Source organism: Mastacembelus armatus, chromosome 16 (assembly GCF_900324485.2).
Source record: "Mastacembelus armatus chromosome 16, fMasArm1.2, whole genome shotgun sequence".
NCBI classification, from domain to species: Eukaryota; Metazoa; Chordata; class Actinopteri; order Synbranchiformes; family Mastacembelidae; genus Mastacembelus; species Mastacembelus armatus.
In genome coordinates, this window is record NC_046648.1 from 8,936,655 (window position 1) to 8,955,530 (window position 18,876).

The window sequence follows — 18,876 nt, forward strand, 5'->3', positions numbered from 1 at the left end:
CTAATAAACAAACTGCCTCATCTTCTTACCTTGTATAGTTTTTATGAAAATTGAAGTGTAAACAAGAGAGTGTTGCCTTGTTTGTTTTGGTCAAACATTTTGAAGTTCTGATTGAATTGTGGGAACTGAGCGAATTGCAAGACTTATCATTATTGTTTTACATTGTGTTATTATGTTTTGATGAGTGCTTGATGAATACAGACAGATTGGATATGGAACATGTTTGTCTCCTGATTGGGTCTCTGTGTTGTTTTTCATTGCACTGTTATAGAGCTATAATCACATCTACATGTACCATTGCACATGTTTTGTTTTTTCTCAATTGAATTAGCTCTATTGAGTTAGGTTCCTCTAAACACTTAATTGGGACGACCTTTTGAGTGGTCACACTGTTAAATGTCTTCAACCACAGTGATGAGCCATGGTGAGACTGCGGGGAATTGGTACCAGAAACAAATGAAAGGTCTTAATCTGTTAGTGGTGAAAACTTTCCCAGAGATGAGGGGAGCTGGTTGTTTATGGAGGGAAAGTTTCTTCACTATTCTGCCTTTCAAATGGAGTGCCTGTGTCTGGCAAAGCTGGGACAGCTTATTGCGAATATATGATGAGTCATTATTAGTTTTAGCCCTTCTTTCTTCTCTTTTCTTCTCTTCGCTTCTGACTTGAGGGGGGTTATAAGCTAATGCCATTTCAGGTCATGAAACAGCCCTTTAAGAACTGCTGCCAAAGCAACCCCACCCTCTCCAGAACAAAAAAGACCTCACACTATTTGCTCCTCTTTCTGATTAGCTGTGCCATTTGTGGGAATGTATATAAGGGATGTCAGAGCACTGCACAATTGCTGCACAATAAGTGCCACCAACACACTGACACTAAAAAAGAATAAACTGACTCCAATTTTGAAAGAAAACAAGTAATGCATGTTTGTGACTAATAATTTTTCATAATGTCCAGAGAATTACTTCACGGCACAAATGTTTTTGTAGAAACCGTAGTGAGAGACTCAGTATTAGACTTTAATGGTAGAAACATGAATTGTAGAATATGTGCTTTTAATGTTTAAAAGCTGGCCCACTTGTGTAGTTATGTCTGTCCAAGTTTACACTTGAGTATACATGTTTCTGAAAGTAGTTTAAATCCTCAAAAAGTATCATTTTGCAACTGGCAGCTACGATAGAGTAGGAAGTGAGGTAAGTGTCTGAAAGGGTAACAAATGCATTGAGTATATAATAATGGATAAAAGTAATAAAACAGAGTGTGATCACAATCAAAATGACCAGTGTTTTAGTGCATCCACACACATTTAGACTATATGCTGAAAAGTGCAAACATGGGATCATCAACTTTGATGCTTTCAAACACATGTCCATTTTATTTTAACATAGATCTCACACACACTGGAACGGAGTGAGCAAACGCTCACACAAACACTCTGGAGTCATTTCTTGTTGCAGAATAGAGGGCTGTTTCACCTCTGGCAGTGACTGTGTTAACTGTTAACAACTGTACCAGTGTATACAAATAATACAGTAATACAACACAATACACAAATAATATTATTATACCTGAACTGTGAGCTGAAATGTGTTCCTGTAGCACACTAAATATTTATGTGTGAATGACTCATGTGGGTGTCTGAAGGATGGGGTTAATAGTGGCAGTGTTTTATTAATAAGACCACATTGAAATCAGTGTACACACACACTCACACACTCCAAGAGTGTGCTTTGATCTTTGACAGAGAACTATTCAGTATTTCAGTGCAGACATGCATACATACTCACACACGCATCCACACACCTAGTCAGCAAACAGTAAACTATGCTTAGATAAAGACACACGAACACTCACCATCTGCACGGTCATCCATCTTTCATCTGTGTGTATTTATGAATGGCTCTGGAAGCCTCTGTTCAGTTTCCAGTTTGTACTACTGCAGCCTAGCAGGCCTCCTGATCTGCAGATGACAGGTCTTTGGAGAACCCAGCCCTCCAAATGTTCTGCTCACTTCCCCAACTCATGAAATGTGGCATCTGTATTGTGAGCTAATGTAAGCATATGTTTGTGTGTGTGGCCCAACCTACCCACTGGCCTGACAGCAGTAGCTGAGCTGAACCAACTGACCCTACTTTTCACTAAGCATAGCATGAGTTAGAAGTAAATACGGAATGAAAGGAATGGTTGTGGGAAGACGTGAGAGAAAACAAAGTGTGTAGGTACGATCTTTATAGAATAATTATAGAACTAGCAGTGTGCTAAAAATCACGTCATTAAAGTGGGGACAACATCTCAAAAGACATGCTAAAATGGAGAGTGTGTAATGACCCCATCATTCATTCTTAGTCTGACCCCCACTGTATCCCTCCTTCCCTTTTCTCCACTTCTCTGCATTTTTTGTTCTCTACTTCCACATCTGCTGCTGAGTGCAGTAGGCCTTGTTTTGCTTGGTTGGACTTCCAGGCCCCAGTATCTCAGAGAAGGGAGTGTTGAGCCATACCTCTGCTGCCGGCAGTGCAGTTTGGTCGGGTATGGTAGACAGCTGTTGGCCCTGTCCCTGCACGGCTGCTTGATCGGCGTTAGCAGCTCTTCCTGGACATGTTTGAAATGGCCCAGCTGTAATGTATTGTGCTGCGTTTCATTTGATTTATGCTTATTTATGGAAGGCCTCCCTGTAATGTGTGTGCTAACAGGCGTGCATGTGTGTGAGTGAGCAATAAGGACTAAAAATGTGTTTGGAATAGAGAAAGCTATTTTCTGTGTGCGCTCATGTGTCTGTGCACCTTTACTTTTGAGGGAGCCTCAGTGGTGAGGGGGGTTCGGGGGGTTATTTGGCTGCAGAAGTGAAGCATTTGAAATCCAGAAATTAGCTCACTGTGAAAGAGCGTTGTGTTTCTCCCTTTTTCTTTTGTCTCTTATGTAAAGAACACCGGGTGAATGCATGAATAACTGAAAGCATCACATCACATTATCCTGCCTTCCCCTCATGTTTTCCACTCTTGTATTTGGCTTTGTTGTTGTTTAAAGCTAAAGCCTCTTTTCATGTGAACACATGATAAATCGTTGAGAACACTTGACACCAGGCCTTCAGTTTTTCCTAACTGTGGTGAGTTTTTCGGGGGAAACTGATGACACAACTTTCCTCTGTGGGTGTTTCTTTGGGAGTTTTGTTGTTATGGCTAACAAATTAGTACAGTAAAACACTGTAGCATGCGGTGCCTTTCAAATATTTACCCATCAAACAGAAACACAAGCATATTACTTTTATGAAATGAGACCTCTCTGAATATCAAGTAAAAAATAGTGTTAAGTTGTTGAGTGAAAGAAATAGGAATGGATAGTGGTCCGTTTCTGGCTAATATTTCTTCCCTCTCTCTTTCCTTCTCTCTCAACTCTAACTAGGTTTAGTGTCACATAACTACAAAGCTGCCAAGCCAAATCATGGTAATGGCCTCAGAAGTCAGAACTACATGAGAACTCCCCAGTGCAGATGTTTGAGTCAGACATTGGCAAAAATACATTTGAATCTTGTTTCAAATATTAAGACTGCTTGTGGTGTGTTAGGTTTATCTTTTAAAGCACACTCTTGGCACAGTAGACATCATGTATCAAAAACATATTTAGCTGTTATTTTTATGTGCTGATTTGTTTGTACTTGTGTATAATGAGAAAAAGTAGCTCAGTATATGAATATTTTCTCCAAAAAAAAAAAATCACCAGTTAACACAACAATCCTGTACTGTGTTTCCTTGCATTAGGTTATTTTAGTTTACATTTGATCCCAGTCAGTGCAATGTAAATAATTTTTTCCACCTACTACTGTTGTTTCTAGCATTGTGGTTTAAATTTCTGTCTTTCTTTTCTCTGCTTATGTCACACTCACCAGGTTCAGTTGTTGTATGAACTCCTTCTTAGCTGGAGCTCTACTTGGGCTCGTCTCCAGAGGCATGGCATCTTACGTCAGACCTCAAGCATCCCCGAACCCCCTCCTGGTGGTGCTCCATCCTCCCCGGTCCGCAGCAGTGCTGGCACAGCTCTGCCAGACACCAGCACCTGCAGCCCCTCTGCAGATCTTGGCTCCCCCACTGAGGTTTGTTTTTCTCCCACAGCTACACATTTCAATTTGTCAATTTAGCATTTTTTTATGAATAAAATTGCATCATGGAGCAGAACTCAATTTACTCTTGCAGTTAAATGGTTCACGATTTCATTAATTCATTGTTTTGCTGGGTTCTTCCTTTTTTTTCCCTCCCTTCTCCCATATTACCTACACAGTATCAGCCATGTTTGGACTTTTTGCTCATTGTCTGTCAGGGTATTTTTTTGTTGTTGCTTTCATGTTGTGCTACTTGATTAATAAGAAACCTAATGACTGCACATGGCCAACACCCAGCTATTAGTCTTTTTTCATCTAAGGTAATATGAGTCATGCAATAACACATACTTTTTAAGCCAACATAATTCTGCTGCTGATTTATGATTTTAAGTGCAAATATTGTATTTTTTATTGTTATGAGTGGTTGAGTCACATGCAATTTGTCTAGAATAATGTGTTTTGTTTGGGAAGGATTTTCAAAGCTGGAAAAACCTTGTCAGTGCTTGTGTTTCTCACATTATTGTTTCATACCCAGAACAGATACCCTAGATAGCCTGTGAGCTGTTTGATTCGTGCAAGCTGGGACTTGATTGAGTATAAAAGCTGCCCCTTTATTTGGGGGAAAAACAAAATCCTCTATTTATATATCTATTTTTTTCTCAGAAAATATAAAATCCAGATAATGAAGTTTGAAGTATAGCAATGCATACCCCCATGTGCAGAGCCAACGGAGAAGTTAGAGTTTTTAGTAGGCAACGACAAACGCTGAGTGTTACTTTTACCTTCATCCCTAGGTGATGATGCTAATCCCAGGCTTAGCTAATATGGCAGGAGTTTTTTTTTCCCCTGCCATCTAGTGCAGTAGCAGCAGCAATGAAAAGATGGAGGTTGATGACTCTGGGGCCTTAGGCACTTGGGGCCTTGTGTCATATGTGCACAGTATGTTTCTGCTGAAGTAGGAGTGTAGGATGCATAAAAAAAATTTTGGAGTTGATGCGTGTTTATGTTATGCTGCTAGCAGTGGCAGCTAGCCCAAGGTGTAATGCTCTTTGACCACCAGGGCCCTCACTGCAGTGGGGGCCTCTTGGGATTACAGCACAACCATCATACCGCCCTGAGAGGCAATAAAGTGTGTCTCTGTGAGTGCATACTCATGAAAAAAAAAAAGTGTTCCATGTGTCGTTGTGCGTCTGTGCCTCCATTTGTTTCCATGTGACCACTGTGTGTGTGTGTGTGTGTGTGTGTGTGTGTGTGTGTGTGTGTGTGTGTGTGTGTGTGTGTGTGTGTGTGTGTGTGTGTTCATGTTCATGTTCATGTTCTTGCGTCATTTGCAGATCCACAGAAGTGGCAGCAGTTTAGTATGGCGTAGAGGCCCTGTGGTATAGTGCCTCTGTAACAAGGCCACAGTGGCCCCTAACAGCCCACTTGTCACTGTTTAACAAAGTACAAACACTGGTAGAAGTGTTTAGTCCTCTGGGAGGCTGGGTGATTGAGCAAGAATGTAGAAGCTGTTTTGATAAGTCTCAGCAGTAGTGGCAGCAGTCTCTCCCTGCTCCCCCACCCTCCTGTCCAGCTCAGTCCTCTTTTCCTTCAACTAGATCCACACCCACCAAACCCTCTGCCCTACAGCTTCTTCCTCACACTTTCTACTTCTTCTGCTCCTACGTCAAATCAATATATACCTGTGTTGGCTAGAGCTGATGAGATGATGCTTCATTGTTTTTATTCATTTTGATTTCTCTTGTGCATTCCATGCCCCTCTGTACATCATACCTTTGATTTCCTTTCATGTTAGTCCAAATATGACAAGATTCTGCCCTCTGTCAAACTAATCCCCATTTAAAAAAAGGGTTTTTCCTAACTTGACTAATGTGTGACCAGCCACCTGCAATCCAGATAAACAAAACTCTTAAAAAAAAACTTTTTGGCACCATTGCCCATTTGCACTAATGAGTCCTGTTATGCCGTTTATCAATGCTTTAGTCCATCTCTCCTACTTCCCTATCCTTCTTTTTTTTTTTTTTTTTTACTAGCTTTATCCCACCTCTCTCACTCATTTCCTTTTTTTAATATCTCCTTTGCATCCATCCTTCCACCTGTGCCTAAATCATTCTCTCTTTCCACTCTTCTTTCATATTCAGTTTTTACCTCTATCTTTCTTTGACACTTCCCAGCCTGCTGTTGTCTTCCAATGTTTGGGTCTCTCTGATGAGCAAAGACAAACTCTGCAGAGAAAATAAACCTGGATCCTCAGCCCGTTTATAGCACAGAGGCCCCGGAATTAAATTGTATACTTTACAACTTGGCCTGTGGAGGTGTGGGAAAATAGCTCCCTCTTAGAATGTGTGTGTGTGGGGGTCTGGGTGTGTTTGGGGCCCCAATCTGGCAGTTAAGCAGTGGCGGATCCCACCTCTGCCAACCTCACATCACCACATCTGTTCTTCAAGGCCTCACCTTGATAAGAGCAGGAGGGGGAGGGATTTTCTTAGACTGACTCACTCACCGTAGGAAATATGAGAGTATGGTGGCCACTTGCAAGTAGCTTAGCTGTGTTGATACGACACTACATTACATTTTCTCATTGATGTCTGGTGGTAACACATAGAACTTGGCTCTCTTGTACACATATGACACAGCTGTGCTATAATCAGTGTGAGGACTGTTGGTATGGAACTTAGCTCTGGTGATTATAGGCTAGGTTGTATATTAATGAGATGATGAACTAACCAGCAGTGAACCGATGAATTAATGTAATTCACTCAGATAATCTAATGAAAGCACATGAAATGTGTGTGACAGAAAAAGGTAACTATTAACATATTAACATGTCATATTAACATTATGACAGAAATAAACCTGAACGTACTAGACTCTGAGGTACTTTGTGTAACTTAGAGCTATGCTTTATAATAGTATAACCTTTTTTTTTTTTTTTTTAAATAATATTCACCCTCATATCATTGGGATATTCAGTTATGGCCACAGAGAGCAATGACAGCAAAATGTAATTCTCACACCAAGCTGCCACTTCATCACTGTAACTAATCCAGACTTTACTGGTCAAGTAAAGCAGACATCACCATATCTGTTAGGTGGCACATTGGGAAAGTGGTCATGGTTTTTAGCAAAAGTAGAATTTGGCAGCATATTTAAAAATGTTGAGCAGTCCAAAAAAATCGTTACGCCTGTTACGATGCTCTCTTTCCTCTTTCTGTGGTAAAATCAGAAACTGAGAGTTTAAAGTGACAGCAGCAGTTCTGGCTAGAGAAACTGGAACAGTCGGGTGTCCAACGCTCCAGAGTAACCACGCTACAGTACACAGTGGTCTGTGCTTCCCACAGCGCCTGGCTCCTGTTTCCACACATGACATTACAGGGCCTAATCCTACTGAGTGTCCAGAACTGTAAACGAAACAGACCTAACCACACATGCGCACATGCACATACATACACAGAGTGCTATGTTTTGACTTCAGCTCAACAATAATTAGTCCCCAAATGGCAGTTGACACTAAAATATCTCTCATTGAGACTGACTGAACACCATTACTACAAGGCTCGTATTTCTCACTGCCAGTCACACTTACTACACACACATACGCACACACCTTGACTGTTTGGTTTCATGGAAACACATAATTACACTCATAGACACCTAATGCTAGTTGACAGGGAATGAAATGATTCAGGGTTGTACTTTTTATGGTATGTCTGATTATATGTACACTTTAAGTTCATCATCTTTGAGGGATGGGAAGAGATTTATATACTTACATATTTATATGCTGTACTGTATATGCATGCAGCTATTTCATTTTAGGCTTCTCTTTCACTGTCCTTGGGCAAACATAATGCTTATATTCTTGGTAAATTCCTTTATTTATTTTTTCTGATAGATTTGAAATGTTTTTTATTCTTCTAATTCTGAAAGCTGGTGCAGGGAGCACATGCTTTTCATCAGTAGATAGTTGTCTCCATATACTGTAATGTTAAATCTATTTTTAAATCTGAATAATCCTCAATTTATTTAGATTACTCTCATTCGTTGTTATCGAGTGCTATTGTCAGCCACCCTTAGATTCACAATTAAATTAAATTTGCAAATTAATGTGAGGCCCACATCCCTCCCACAGCTGTGGAAAGGGGGGATCATGTCCTCATCTGGATCCTCTTTAAGATACTGTAATCAGCCCAGCAGCTGTGTGCGTTCTAATCGAGATGGCTGATAACCTCCTAACCAACCACAGCCAGGCTCCGTAAGCATTAGGAGAAGTAATAAGAGAATCCTGTAATGCCAGAGCTGCAAACTGGCATATTATTTGTTTGCTGGATTTACATTTTAAACTATTTAGATCAATCCACTTTCTGTTGTACTTTTCATTTTAAATAGATAAGGTGCTGTTTTCGAAAAATGAAATGAAAATGTGTTTGTGTGTTTTTTTTAATTAAAAATCAAGAACAAAAATTGCTCACAAATGTATTTAGGCAGGTTCATTCACTTGACTGAGGTCCATCTGTGGCAAAAGGTACAAAAGGCTCACACCTGCATACATACGGTCTCTCAGTTCACACTGAACGTTGGGATGAAATCAATCTGTGAAGTCCTCATGACAATCCCCCAGTAATTGTGGAAGAAGTTTTGAACTTCCAGGTCTGACAGTCAGTCTGATAAAGATGCAAGAAATGCAAGTCCTCTGTAGAGATAGAAACTAGTCAAAGCCAGGTTTTAAACCCTTTTGAATATCTATGGATACGTCGGAAGGTGACTGTTCAGATGCTTTCCATCCAGTCAGACAGAGTTTGGGAGAATCTGCCAAGAAAAATGGGATAAACTGCCCAAATCCAGTTTTGGAAAGGTTGTAGAAACAAAGGAGATGGTGTATGTTATTAAATTAAGGGTCTGAATACTTTTGTAAATGAGAGATGTTAGTGCAGATTGACGGATAAAAATAAACACTTGATCTGCTTAAAAATAAAATTCACAACACAAAGTGTGCAAAAAGTATATAGATCTGACTACTTTCTGAACCCACCGTACATGTTTGGAAAACAAATATACCAGGAAGAGGGTGAGAGAAATAAAAATGCCATTGTGAGTGCCTCACCAAACCCGGAGTGATGAGATGAGAGCTCACATAAGGTATCCTTGTAACTGCATCCTGCTTGCCTCTCCCCCTCACCCACACCCCCACTCTTCACTTCCACTCTTGTCCCGGGCTGCACGACATGTGTGTCCTGGCACAGTTGAGTGAAATCAGGCCATGTGGGTGCTGGTGGCTTAGTATGGGGTTAACACCAGTGACCGCTCTAGAGAATAGTCTTTTCTCCCCTCACATTACTCAGCTTTGGGTGAAGTTCTGCTCAACAGACATTCATCTACATACCAAAATGCTCCAGAGCTGGTGGTTGTGCTTTTATAGCTATGTTTACAGCAACAACCCCTTTAGACATACACTACACACATGTTCACCAACCACACAGATGGACTGTGAATAACAATAAGATGAACAAACAGCCTAGATACATTATTGGTAATCCAGTTTTAAGGTGAATTTGGAATTGTGTGTTTTTACATAAAATATAATTTCTTTTGTTGGCCTGATTAAAGGTTGCTTGACTTTATTCAACCTTGTTAACAATAATTCGAGGTTTTGTCATTTTAATAGCAATGCATATTCAAATAATGCCACAGTCTACAGGCTCAGATCATGGCCTGTAACTATCTTACCAGCCCAAACTGAACAGCATATTTTTTTTACTCCCTAGGGTGACTCCGTGCCTGCTGCAGACGACAGTCCATTTGCAGACACAGTGACTTTAGAGCAGAAAACGAACAGCATCGGCGGGACCAGTGGGAAAGTCAGCCTTTGGATGCAGTGGATGTTACCCAAGGTCACTGTTAAACTGTTTGCTCCTGATCCAACTGCTAAAAAGACAGGTACATTAATCTTGACATAATATCTGTTGCTCTTTTATCCAAATACACTAAATGTCAGTATTCATTATTGCTTTGGTTTGGTTTTGAAATTACATTTGAGGTTTGATATGCGTTTGTTTTATAAGACAGTAGAGGAAGATTTCAGAAGTAAAGCAGGAGCGGTTTTAAATGCCAAGTTGCCTGTGTGCAGTGTGAGACAGTGTAGGAAGCTGTTTGGAGTTTTTGAAGTCTTGCTATGTGGAGAAAGTAATCACCTCCCACCTCATTTATCATTTAAGTATTGATCACTTCGAAAGGAAAAACAGCTGGAGAATAGAAGGGGTGTAGAGTAAAGACAAATAAATAAATCTGTGATGAATCTCGAGTGAAACGCTTCTTGTCCCCTTCAGATTTACTGGGGTGATGAAAGGCTAGATTTACCTTTAATTGGTTGCTGTAATATCTAGCATCTGCCAGCCACATTGCCCAGCTTAACGTCTTTAATAGTGGAAACGGAATGTTTTGGAGGACCTCACAGAGATGGTTTAAGTTAGAGACATCCTAAATAGGCATTACTTTGGATTTGTGCTTAATATGTGCCATCTGAGTTGTGAGATGAACTTACCCTTGGATTTTCTGTGTGCAACACACTAAGCATGTTATTGAAAACAAGAATCTTGTGCATGCACAATATCAGATTCCTAATATCACAAATACATTCTTGGAGATAAGTTAGTCACAGATATGACTGCAGACAATCTGCTATGATGTAATATGTTTTTCAACTGCAAAGGAAATAAGATTCTGGTCTCTCAAGAAAATGGAAAAACAGCCATTCCAGGCTTATTGGTTCTGGGGTATAATGTTATGCTATTATGTGTTGGAAGATTAGAGGTAGAAGTTCAGGCATGCGTCTCCAGAGGTTCTACTAAAGGCACAAATCAGTGGTATACTTTCCCTATTTTAAGAATAGGCATTTAAGATGAAGGAAATAAAGGTTTTTAGTACACTTTCAGGGAGGATTTTAAAAACTAGTACATTAATATGAACACAGTGTTTGAGACTGTGACACAACTTGAGAAAGTTCTTTCCACACAGGATCCACAATAACGCTGACAAGCCTTGTGTTTTAATTTTTAAAAAGCCTTCTTGAACCTCTGCTTTTTTTGCAAAATCACCACGAGGCAATATTGCCACAACAACCATGGTTTCATATGCATGAAGTTCATTTTCCCAAGCTAGCCTGTGATTGTGGGACTTTCTCAGTGGAAACAATGAGAGAGAACCAACAGTTAAGCTCGCAGGCTTGGTTCAGTACAAATAAGTTTAATACGTTTTGTTTTTTTGTTTTTTTTGTAAAGCTTACTCACTTTGCCTGCAGTGGGGGTGAGTGTGTTCGTGCACAAGGTGCACAGACGCACCACATGCATATGAATAGACTCAGAAAAGTCTACATTAATATTCAGCATTGCATAAATGTACATAGACATACACATGCTCCTTATTATGACAGGCTGAGCGCCCTGGGTCCAGTTGGATAGCTTCTTCATCAAACAAGATCCCATTCCTTCTTTTAAATGGATTTCATAATGACTTCTTAGTGTTTGGCAGTCAGTGCGTATGGTCTTGGACATTTATTCATGTGTGTGTGTGTCTGCATGCATGTGTTACATAACTTTCGCTACAGAAATATGGAAGCAAATCATTGTCTCAATCATTTATGTTGAAATGTGATTGCTAGCTAATACTTAGTGTTAAAATTTAAATACCTCTTAATTTGTTTACATTGAAATATTGGGTTGTAACAAAAAACATCACAATTCCGAATTTATGTGGGCTGAATTTTAAGCCTGAATTTTGTTTTTTGAGTTTCAACAAGTGTTAGCTTGGGGGCAGTTTCTGCTTTCACAGTTGTGCAAAGTAAGTCTTGATATATAGTTAATTGCCTAGTGTGCATCTTTCAGTTGTCATTCTCTTCATGACCTTAAAATGTAAATAACATATTTCTATGTTTCTGTCAGAAACCTGTGTCATCACTGAACTAGAAGACCTGAGTGCCTCTGTAGATGTCCAGGATGTTTATACAAAGATCAAATGTAAAGTTGGCAGCTTCAACATTGACCACTACAAGAGCAGGTAGAGTGAATCTAACACATGTGAACACATACAGTACACATGTATTTGTTCTAAGCTTGAATGGGTTTGGTGACAGTGTTGTGTAAATTATATGTTGCTGGTTGATGTAGTGATAGAGTGAAACCTGGGACCTTTCTGTATAGAGGCACTTAATCCACCAGGTTACTGTGCTTTCTCCACAAGCCTGCATATGAGTCTACACACACACACACACAATTGGATGCACACATACCTCTATCGCCAGTATTAGTAAGTCTTTTCCCACTTCTGTTGATGTGGGTAGATTATCACCTCAGCATTATTATTTTTCCAGGCAGCTGTTGTGGTAGTGACCACACAGACAAATGGAGAGACAGACAAACAGACAGACCTACAGACTAGACACAGGTTGTACAGGCCATGGGCTGGCCCAGCTCTGACTCACAGAGCAGAGAAGTTCAGTCTGTGAGGCATTTTTTCTCACCCTACGGTGTCTGATTCAATTCTCAGAAACATTAACACGTAGTTAGGGCAGGAAAACCACTCGGCGATGTTCCACTGCATCCTTATGGTAATCTCTCCCCACGTCAAGCTCCAGTCAAAATGGGGTAATTTAGCTCTGGGTTCTGAAATTCTGAAAGCACATCCTGTAGCATTGTGAGACTAAAGTAGTGACTGATGATTTCTGTTTTTTTCCATGACCCATGTACACATTTTTCCCATTAATTAGAGTGTGGCCTCATTTTCAATATCTAAATGCTTTTTTTCCTGTGTATTTCTTTCTCCTTGCCTTGATCATACACATCTGTGATGGAGCCAGCAGCTCTAAGTGTCCAGTATGTACGTGCCTGAGGTCTTGTTCTGTTGGGAAGAGACCACTTAGCAGGAGGCAATTCTCCCTGTCTCAGTCTGAGGAGATAATGAAACGATCCAACACTCCACCATGTTGCATCCAGCAGACCAGTGTGTGTTTGTGTGTGTTTTCAGGCCTGTGCCTACGTGCCTGCATAGATGTTCTCTAAATGCCTTCTTCCTTGATTGAGCCAGACAGTGAAACGGAGATGGACCTTCCTGGGCCCTGTGCCCATATCAAACCCTATCATTAGCAAACAGTGCTCTCACCACTGATATGATAAAAGATATTGATTCTGATTTGCCAGATTTTAAAACCACCTTAACTAGATCCTAGGCATTTCAGTACAGGTCAGAGGGGGACTGAGACAGTCATCTTCACTTTGAACCTGGCTGTCTAACAAGCTTTTCACAGACCTCCCTGTTTCACTCTAGTCAGTTGATTTATATACTGTCAGGCAACATGTGTTTCATGGAGTATGAAATATCACCATAAGCCAGGACAATGTCAGTGATTAGACAGTTTTAGGGTGTGAAGGTGTCGTGGATCGTTATATCATACTACTCTACTCTCACAGGTGTGTGTCCAATTGCTTCTGAGACAGAGCCAACCTTAATCTCTTTAGTAGACCTCTATGCCCTCCTAAATAGATAATGGGTCAATTATCCCATTTCTAAGTTATTACAGTTTAATGTGCATTTAATAATGTGTTCTCAACACACTTTTACCAAACTAAAGTTCTGGCAGGGAAAAGCACTTCATCATCCAAGCTAGGTTGCAGGCTGTTTAGGACAAAGCAGAGGACCTCTGGGCTCCTGGCCCACTATAATCTGTCTCATCCACATACACGAGAGCTCACCGGACTTGGAGTCTATATTAATCACCCTGCACAGATAATTGTAAGGTATTTCATTGCCCAGCCCAAGTTATTTGTGTGCTGCAGGTCAGATTAAATCAAGCCTGACAGGGAAAATGTTTAATCTGGCTGAAGCCATGTCAATGCAGCAAAATGAATGGAAAGTAAGATAAGGAAGGCCGACATGGAAGGTACATATGCTTGGTTGTATCAAAATAGGAGGAGTACAAGAATGAGTGGAAGAAGGAAGGAAAATGACAGAGATGTCCCCACGGAAAAAGGAATAGGTGGTCAATGCACCCTGTAGATTTGGGGTCCTTCATCTTGGAGCTGGAGAAATTAAGGGGTGATTAACCGTTAAACTTTGTAGAGGGCACTGGAAGTTTAGATGATTAGGTAGGTACCGTCTTCTTCTTTTAGCCAGGTCTCATCCTGATGCTTTGAACTGTTCTGACATGCAGAGAATCTTTATTATGATACCTGTTTTATAAAATATATGGTTTTAATCTTTTTTCTGCTCATTATTTTGTTCTTGTTTTCTACTTGATTATTATTATTACAACTAGAAGGCAAGCACTCATACATAATACATAAACACACATGCACTTGTCATCCTACCAGTGCTGGCAATGCTTTGTCGATTGGTTACTCTGGATGGTTATAGTAGTTTTAGGGGGGGGGGTGCAGAGGGCAGGAGCTGGATCAACCTGATTAAAAATAAGCTGAAAAATACCTCCCAGGCTCAGAAGAGTCAGCTCACTCCTGGGGGTTTGTGGGTTGGCTCTGAAAGCGTTTGCAAAGGCCAGAACACTTCCAAAGGCCTGGGAGCAACCCTAGGCAGATCAATGATGGGACTAACTGGACTAAACCAGCTGACCTTTCTGCCCATAAATTCTCCCATGCAGCATCATGGACAGTGCTCAGAGGTGCCATTCTCAATGATGACCAACTGCTAGCTTTCTGTCATTTAGTATATATGTACTGTTGTATATTCAGTGTAGTTTTTTTTCCTCTCTTCCTCCTTTAATTCCATTAATATCTGTGTATTTTTAGTGTCGGTAACTGTCTGTTGTGCACTGTACAACACCATTTAAAAAAGCAAAGCAAAAAAAGAGAAAAAGAAGAAATTACAGAGACACCCCCCAAGAGAGGACAGCCGGTGACAGTTTACCCTTATTCGCTCCAAAGAGGAGCTCACACAAATTGAAGCTGATGTCTTCCAGCTGTTTTGCAAATGGCTGGGAGCAAAGTATGACTGGATGCAAGCAGAGAGAAAAAAGAGAGGGATGATGGGAGAGGTGAAGAGCTGTGGGGGGTCCGTATGCATTAGTCACTCTTATAGCTGAGTAGGGAAATTAAAAATAGATATTCACATAGACAAATACACCCAAGATAATGATGCATGAAACAACGCAAAGTACATACACAGTCACTGGAGGCCCACTCACTGCCTGAAGTCAGTATTCTGGTAGGGAGTAATGAAGAGGGACAAGGGCAAGCTGAGTGAGAGGCTGGCAAATGATGCAGGTGGTGCTGAACCATTTTTATTTTGTAAATGCTTTTGTCACATAGTACATGTGTTGTGCATGATCTGGAATCCTAAAGCATTGGTAATAATGCTATCTATCAATATGTATGTGTTGTATATGCTATATATATATTTACTGTGTTTGAGATGCTGCTAGTTGTACTGTCTTCATATTAACATCTTTTGATCTCTGCTTTACAGGTACTCTCTGCTTCTTATGGATGGCCACAACATTTATTATTATTATTAGATTATTTCTCTAAGCTAATACACAAGTTGAGTTTTGATCTCTAAGTTATAAAATTTTGACGGAATCATTTTATGCAGATTTGATCATTGTACACCTGCAGTCTCCTGAAAGTTCGATTAAAACCTTTAGCATCAGCCTGTGGTTCACTTATCTAAATGCAATTTTGTAAGTGTGGTTACCATTAAAGAGATATTATCAGGCCCTGCCACAGCAGTATGAGTAGTCCCAGCTGCCCAATTTAAGTTTGGCCTTATGTGTCTCTCCAGGCCAGGGCAGGGCTACCACTGTGAAGGACTCATTCTGCAGTGCAAGGAGACAGCAGTGGTGAGGCTTCTGCCTGTCCCACAACAACCATAGCAGCCTTAGGCCTCTTTATGCTGTGCCTGTCATTCTGATGGTCGTTCCTCTCTGCTGTTGCTGGATAGACAGGAAAATAAAGGAAGCCATAAGGAAAAAATGACGTGTGGATATCGACAAGTGGAATATTTTGAAACATTTTGAAATTTGAATGAGAACTGAAAAGAAATTACAATTAAATTCCATTCCCCTGTCTGTCCAGTGGCTCTGAGAAGTTAATCAACCAATGAAATCTGGTGACAACCATTCTTCTGTGTGTGCGCGTGCGTGCGTATCTGTGTGTGAGAGAGAGAGAGACTCGTGCGCACGCAGCTTATGACATGGGCTTTCATTCTCTTGTTCATAATCTCTTATTCTGGCAGTGGTCTTATGCTGATGCCATTAATAGTAGTTTACATGGTATGGTATAAAATGATAGTTTACATTTAAACATCTTAATTGCAATGCAAACAGTTGATCAAGTATTTTTTTTCACAGTATTTAGTTTGTGTACAAGCCAAGTTAAGGGTTTTAAATGCCTCTGAATCGTCTTGCCTGTAAATTGTTTTAAACTTTCAGTTTTTATTTTTTTTAAATAGTCGGTTTAGTGTTTTTATCGCTGGATAGTATAAGACCATTCCTCAATTTAGCTGTTCAAACTTTGTTTGGTTTTAATCAATTTACTCAAATTTTTCCAAAATCATCTTAAGGTTGTCTTTGTCTTTTCTTCTCCTTTTTGCCTTTTTCCCTCCACATTTCTCTGTCTCATCCAATGCAATGATGTCCTCTACCCCTCACTGTGCCTTTTTGCCTTATCTATTCATATTGGCAACAATTTCCTCTCTCTCCACTTTCCCTCTCCTTGCCTCCAGTATGGAGGAAGGTGTTCGGAGCTCGGGCAGCTGTGGAGGAGTGGTACTCTCTTGCACTGACAAGCTGAACAGACGCACTGTGTTGGTTCGACCCGTCAGCAAGCAAGACTCTTTCAGCCATTTCTCTGGCTTTTTCCCTCCTGTAAGAATTCAGCTCCTTTTCTTTTTTTAGTTGACTTACCTAACCTCCTCCAACAGTGGCCTAAAAGGAAAGTCATGTGTACTCCTCAGAGATATTTCAGCAGTCAGTGTTTTGATTTGGGTTTAGTGTTGCTTTAAAATTTTCCTTCCCATTTAACTGCATTCACAGTAACAGAAATGAATAATATCAGGTATATACTTTCTAATATTACTCCTTAGTCTCTGAGGAATGTACTCCAGACCTGAGATTTTTGTTAAAAATGTATTCACGTTATAAAATGTGTCCCAAAAGGTTGTACTTTCTCCTTTTTTGTTTTATGAGGTCCTAACTTTTTTGTCCACTGTTGCTGGATGTTTTTGCAGACTTTAATTCATTGTTTTAATCAGATCTGCCTTTGAGTATTTAACGGTTTGAAAGTTTTGTTTTACTTAAGAGGTGTTTGAGTGATCTTTTACCCTGTATTTGCTTTTCAAATCACTCGGTACATTGGAGATTTGGCTTTGCTGAAACATCAGAAACAAATCAGCCTCAGAAGACATCTGCAGTCATTAATTTTAATTTGTAAGAATTTATGCCTTTCATAAAGTGGGCTGATGATCCAATCTAAATTATTGCACAGGAAATTATTACACTTGCTCAAGCACTCTTTTTAGCTAGTAGCTTCTGCTTGGCTTGTTTAGAATTGTATGTGGGAATGCAAAGGGCTGTTTTTTGGCTGAGGTTAGGCCCTTTAATGAAGTGCAAGTTATACTCTAAACCTGGATTTCCAAACTGCAGATCCCAAGTTCTAAATAGAAAATTATTGAAAGAACAAGCTTGCTTTCCTAAATGATCTGCATCAAATATAATTGGTTTGTAAATCTGGCTCAGTCTCTCGATGGGGAAATTAAATTAGCCATCAATAAGAGAATATTTACTCAAAATGATCATTTTAGCCAAGCTTAAACCTCAACCAAGAAAGCAGACCAGCATAGCCCTGAACGGTTTAAGTTTTTCTCTGGGACCGCTGGGCATGATGATATCCTTGTCAATATGGTTTGTACTCTCACTATTGGCCAGACGGCAGCCAAGGTCCTGGAGGGATCTCACCAGCAGCACGGATTCCTGTCCATCACCTACACTCAGGCCGTCACCAAAAATGTTCGCCACAAGCTCACCTCTCGGTCCGAGCGGCCATCACGCAGCAGTGCTACTGCTGCTGGTCAGCGTGTGACCCCTGATCCTCTGGCCGACAGCTCACCTCTGTACCTGAGAGAAATCTTACTGACAGCCCAGCCCTTTGATGTGGTGCTTTCCTGTCCCTTACTGGCCACTGTTGCAGGGGTATTCCAGGTAGAAACACTCAGTCTGTCTCAGTATTTGTCTAGTAAGTCAGAGCATGAGCCATATGGGAAAGTTAACAGCAAAACAGATGTTTTATTAAACATATATGCTTATTTTTCATCCTACATATTTAACACATTTTATTAGGCTGCATGGTGTGCAGGAGTTATTTCCATTTTTCATTAAAACAACAGTTTTGATTAAGGTGGTTTGAATTTATTCCACTTTTATTATACTTTGACTCAGGCTACAGTTCCAAGACGATACAGAGAGCGTGGGAAGTCAGCTGGTCAGCCAATGAGAAGTCACACACTGACTTCTCGCTGTTTGCCTCTCATCTACATCAACACCAGTGTGATTAGGGTCTTCTGTCCTGGAGCACAAGACAAAGCATCTGGTCAGAGAATTATTATTTTTTTTTTGTCTTTCTGCTCAGTTTCTACTGACTGGTAGTCGTAAAGCCACTGTATGCTCTAAAGGTTATGTAAGGTTAGTGTTTGTGTGCATTGTTAGTGACTTTGTGCTTTATAGGTGAAATGTGTACAGAATTTTTAAATAATACTTAATGAAAAAGTTTTGTTTTTTTTTCAAC

The 18,876-nt window shown here is 40.2% G+C and overlaps 1 protein-coding gene across 4 annotated transcripts in view; it reads left to right on the forward strand.

Moving 5' to 3' along the window:
* The window catches only part of vps13b (vacuolar protein sorting 13 homolog B), a 293,943-nt gene that overhangs the window by 151,179 nt on the left and 123,888 nt on the right, over positions 1-18,876 (forward strand). For 2 of the 4 annotated variants that reach the window (XM_026293824.1, XM_026293825.1), the window contains exons 25-30: positions 3,884-4,087; positions 9,859-10,030; positions 12,031-12,145; positions 15,878-15,935; positions 18,021-18,293; positions 18,531-18,681. In XM_026293824.1, coding sequence (XP_026149609.1) covers positions 3,884-4,087; positions 9,859-10,030; positions 12,031-12,145; positions 15,878-15,935; positions 18,021-18,293; positions 18,531-18,681 — 973 coding nt within the window. Of the gene's footprint in view, positions 1-3,883; positions 4,088-9,858; positions 10,031-12,030; positions 12,146-15,877; positions 15,936-16,819; positions 16,962-18,020; positions 18,294-18,530; positions 18,682-18,876 lie in introns of all 4 variants that reach the window. The other 2 variants (XM_026293822.1, XM_026293823.1) reach the window with 1 other exon arrangement.